The 3,522-nt window shown below is 65.9% G+C and overlaps 1 protein-coding gene across 1 annotated transcript in view; it reads left to right on the forward strand.

Annotated features, from left to right (window-relative positions):
- The window catches only part of SND1 (staphylococcal nuclease and tudor domain containing 1), a gene marked incomplete at its 3' end in the record, with an annotated part of 92,485 nt that overhangs the window by 29,929 nt on the left and 59,034 nt on the right, over positions 1 to 3,522 (forward strand). The window contains exons 9-11 of the mRNA XM_017739384.1: positions 561 to 719; positions 1,072 to 1,178; positions 1,417 to 1,507. Of these exons, the coding sequence (XP_017594873.1) occupies positions 561 to 719; positions 1,072 to 1,178; positions 1,417 to 1,507 (357 nt within the window). The remainder of the gene's footprint in view (positions 1 to 560; positions 720 to 1,071; positions 1,179 to 1,416; positions 1,508 to 3,522) is intronic.

The raw sequence follows: 3,522 nt of genomic DNA on the forward strand, positions 1-3,522 counted from the left end.
CAGGGATCCAGGGGCAGCCCCAGCTGCTCTGGGAATTCCATTCCAGCCCCTGCCCACCCTCCCAGCCAGCAATTCCCAATTCCCAATCTCCCACCCAGCCCTGCCCTCTGGCACTGGGAAGCCATTCCCTGGCTCCTGTCCCTCCATGCCTTGGCCCCAGTCCCTCTGCAGCTCTCCTGGAGCCCCTTGAGGCCCTGCAAGGGGCTCTCAGCTCTCCCTGGATCCTTCTCCTCTCCAGGGGAACATTCCCAGCTCTCCCAGCCTGGCTCCAGAGCAGGGGGGCTCCAGCCCTGGAGCAGCTCCGGGGCCTCTCTGGACTCTCTCCAGCAGCTCCAGGTCCCTTTCCAGGGATCCCCAGAGCAGGAGTTGGTCCTTGTATCCCAGGCAGTGTTTCCCAGGGCAGTCACAGGGCTCTGTCCTTACATAAATTCCCTGATTTCAGCCCCCAAAGCACCCCCAGAGCTGGGGAATGGGGGCTGCCTCCTCCCCAGGGGGGTTCCCACCCTCTTTCCACAGTTTCTGGGCCCATCCCGTGCCCTGACTGTCCCTGTGTCCCGCAGTGTCCCACGTTCAAGCGCGAGGCCGATGCTCCCGAGGTCCCGGAGCCGTTCGCGGCTGAAGCCAAGTTTTTCACGGAGTCGCGGCTGCTCCAGAGGGACGTGCAGATTGTCCTGGAGAGCTGCCACAACCAGAACATCCTGGGCACCATCCTGCACCCGGCAAGTGGTGCCGGGGGCACGGGCAGGGTCTGGGGGGGCTGGGGGTGCTCGAGGGGGTTGCAGGGTGCTGCCAGTGGGGTAAATGGGAGTTGTGGTGGGTCTGGGAGATCCTGGTTCAGTGAGGAGGGCAGAGCCCGGGGGCGTCCCTGGGATCTGTGGGCTCTTTCCCGGTGGATTTGGGAGATCCTGGTCCTTGTGGGGAGGGCAGAGCCCGGGGGTGTCACTGGGGGGTCTCCGGTAGCACTGGGAGCTCAGGGGACATGGAAGGGGCTGTGCAGGGTCCCCCCCAGCAGGGACAGGGACGGGGGTCCTGGGGGGTCCTGCTGATCCCAGGCCCTCTCTCGTCTTCCAGAATGGGAACATCACGGAGCTGCTGCTCAGGGAGGGCTTTGCCCGCTGCGTGGATTGGTCCATCGCCGTCTACACCCGCGGCGCCGACAAACTGCGCGCAGCCGAGAGGTGGGGCAGGCGTGGGGACGGGGATCCCGCTGATCCCAGCTGACCCCACCCAATCCCACTGCCCCCACTGTTCCCAGCTGCATCCCTGGAGTGCCCAGAGCAACTCCAGCCCCTTCCCAGCCCCGTGTGGCTCATCCTGGGTGGGATTGATGGGATCTCCCTGGGGCTTTGCTGGGAATGTCACCCCCAGCCCGTCCAGGTGTCCCGGCCCCGGTGTCCCACTGTCCCCACCCCCCAGGTTTGCCAAGGAGCGCAAGCTGAGGATCTGGAGGGATTATGTGGCCCCCACGGCAAACCTGGATCAGAAGGACAAACAGTTTGTGGCCAAGGTGAGCAGGGCTGGGAATGGGACGTTTGGGAACTGGGGGCAGAGGACAGCGTGCCCAGCTCCCGATCCGGCCTCTCCATGGGTTTGGACAAACCCCAGAGGTTTCCCACAGCTGGATCCCAGTGCAAAACCACCCAGCTGCACTCCAGGATCGCCGGCAGGGCTGGAGTGGGAAGAGGTGCCAGGGGAAGGGAAGGAGCCCCAAGAGAGGGGCTGTGGTCTGTGGGAATGGGCCGGGGTGTCCTGGCACCGTGCTCCGGTCCTCTGGGGTCACAGGGGTGGCCTCGCATCTCCACTGATTCCCGATGCTCCCAGAGGAATGGCTGCACCATGGATTGATTCCCGATGTTCCCGGGGGAATGGCTGCCCCATGGGTTGATTCCCGATGCTTCCAGGGGTTTGGTTGTCCCATGGATTGATTCCCGATGCTCCCAGAGGGTTGTTTGCCCCATGGGTTGATTCCCGATGTTCCCGGGGGAATGGCTGCCCCATGGGTTGATTCCCGATGTTCCCAGGGGTTTGGTTGTCCCATGGATTGATCCCCACTGCTCCCAGGGCTCGGAGAATCCGCTGAGCGCGCTCCCAGTGGGTGCTGGTGTGGGGCCGTGGGGCTCTGGGCAGCCGCGCCGTTCCCTGCCCGTGTTCCTGCCCATGGATGCCCCGGGAATCCCTGCCCCGGCGCGGGTGGGATGCGGGAGCTGCGGGATCGGGGCAGGATCCGTGGGATCGGCCCCACTAGATGGAGCTGCCGCCTCGCCCAGCGCCGCAGCTCCGGAGCCGCTGGAATTTCCCTGGGAATGGGCAGCAGCCGCATTTCTTGGAAAGTCGGCCTGGTCCCTGCGCAGGGCCGGATCCTGCCCTGAGCGTCCTTCCAGCTGCTCCCGTCCTGCCGGGATTGTGTCCGGGACCCCTGCCTCTCCTGGCTTCTCCTGGGGGGATGCGCGAATGGGGTCGAGCCTGGCAGATCCTGGGGAAAAGCGGGAATGGGATCGAGCCCGGCAGATCCTGGGGGGCTCCCAGATGCCGGGGTTGAACGGAGCAGCGATGGAAAAGCTCTGGAGCTGCCGGGCAGGGACAGCCAGGAGTTCCTGCAGCTGCTCCAGCCTCATCCATGTGGAGCCGATCCCTGTGGTGCCGTCAGCTCGTGTCCGGGGGGACGAGGTTGGGAATGGCTCCTGTGCTTGCTCTGGTGGCTCGGATGTGGCTGGGACAGGAGCAGAGGTCCCCAAAACCTCCCCAAAACGGGAGGGGTTTGCTGGGCGTTCCCTGTGGGAGCAGTGCAGGGACACTGAGCTCAGAGGGGCTCTGGGAAGCCAGAATCGAGAGCCCATCCCTCGGGATAAGGACGTGGTCGTCCCCTCCCCGTGGTGGTGACAAATGCCACCTGGGCAGGTGTCCCGTGGGCACGGCAGGGCCGGGTGCCGGCGCTGGAACGCTGGGAAGCACCGCTGGCAGTGGCTGCTGCCGGAGCGGTGCCAGGAGCAGTGCCAGGAGCAGCGGTGCCAGGGCCGTCAGTCACGCTCCGCTCAGCTGCTGGAGGGGGCGGCTGGATGCTCCCAGCGCTTACAAGATGCCGTGATTTTGTGGGATAGCAGCAGGCGGGGCCCACCCCAGTCTCTTGGAAGGGGTGTCCGGGGTGGCTTTGGGATCTGCAGCATCCCCAGCCCATGGGGGAAACACCCCCCGGGAGCAGTGGGGATCCAGCATTCCCCTGGGAACGGTGGGGATTGAGCCCCGGTGCCGTGGGGTGGGACGCTCTCGGGTTGGGGGGGCAGAGTTTGGGGGATGCCCCCAATTCCGGGCAGAGCCCCCGGCTCTGCGGGCCCCCCCGGGCTGGGAGGGCTCCCGGTTCCGCTCCGGCCTGGTCCGGATTCCCTGCGAGCCCCCCAAAGGCAGCAAACACAACGTCCTGCTTTTTGGGGAGGAGACGTGGGATTTCTCCGCCCTGTGGGTCGCTCCCGCTCTTTGCACGGGGCTCTGGAATTCTTTGGCAGCCGCAGCCCCCCCGGGTTTCGG

The sequence above is a fragment of the Corvus brachyrhynchos genome, unplaced genomic scaffold (genome assembly GCF_000691975.1).
Source record: "Corvus brachyrhynchos isolate BGI_N302 unplaced genomic scaffold, ASM69197v1 scaffold197, whole genome shotgun sequence".
Lineage (NCBI taxonomy): Eukaryota > Metazoa > Chordata > Aves > Passeriformes > Corvidae > Corvus > Corvus brachyrhynchos.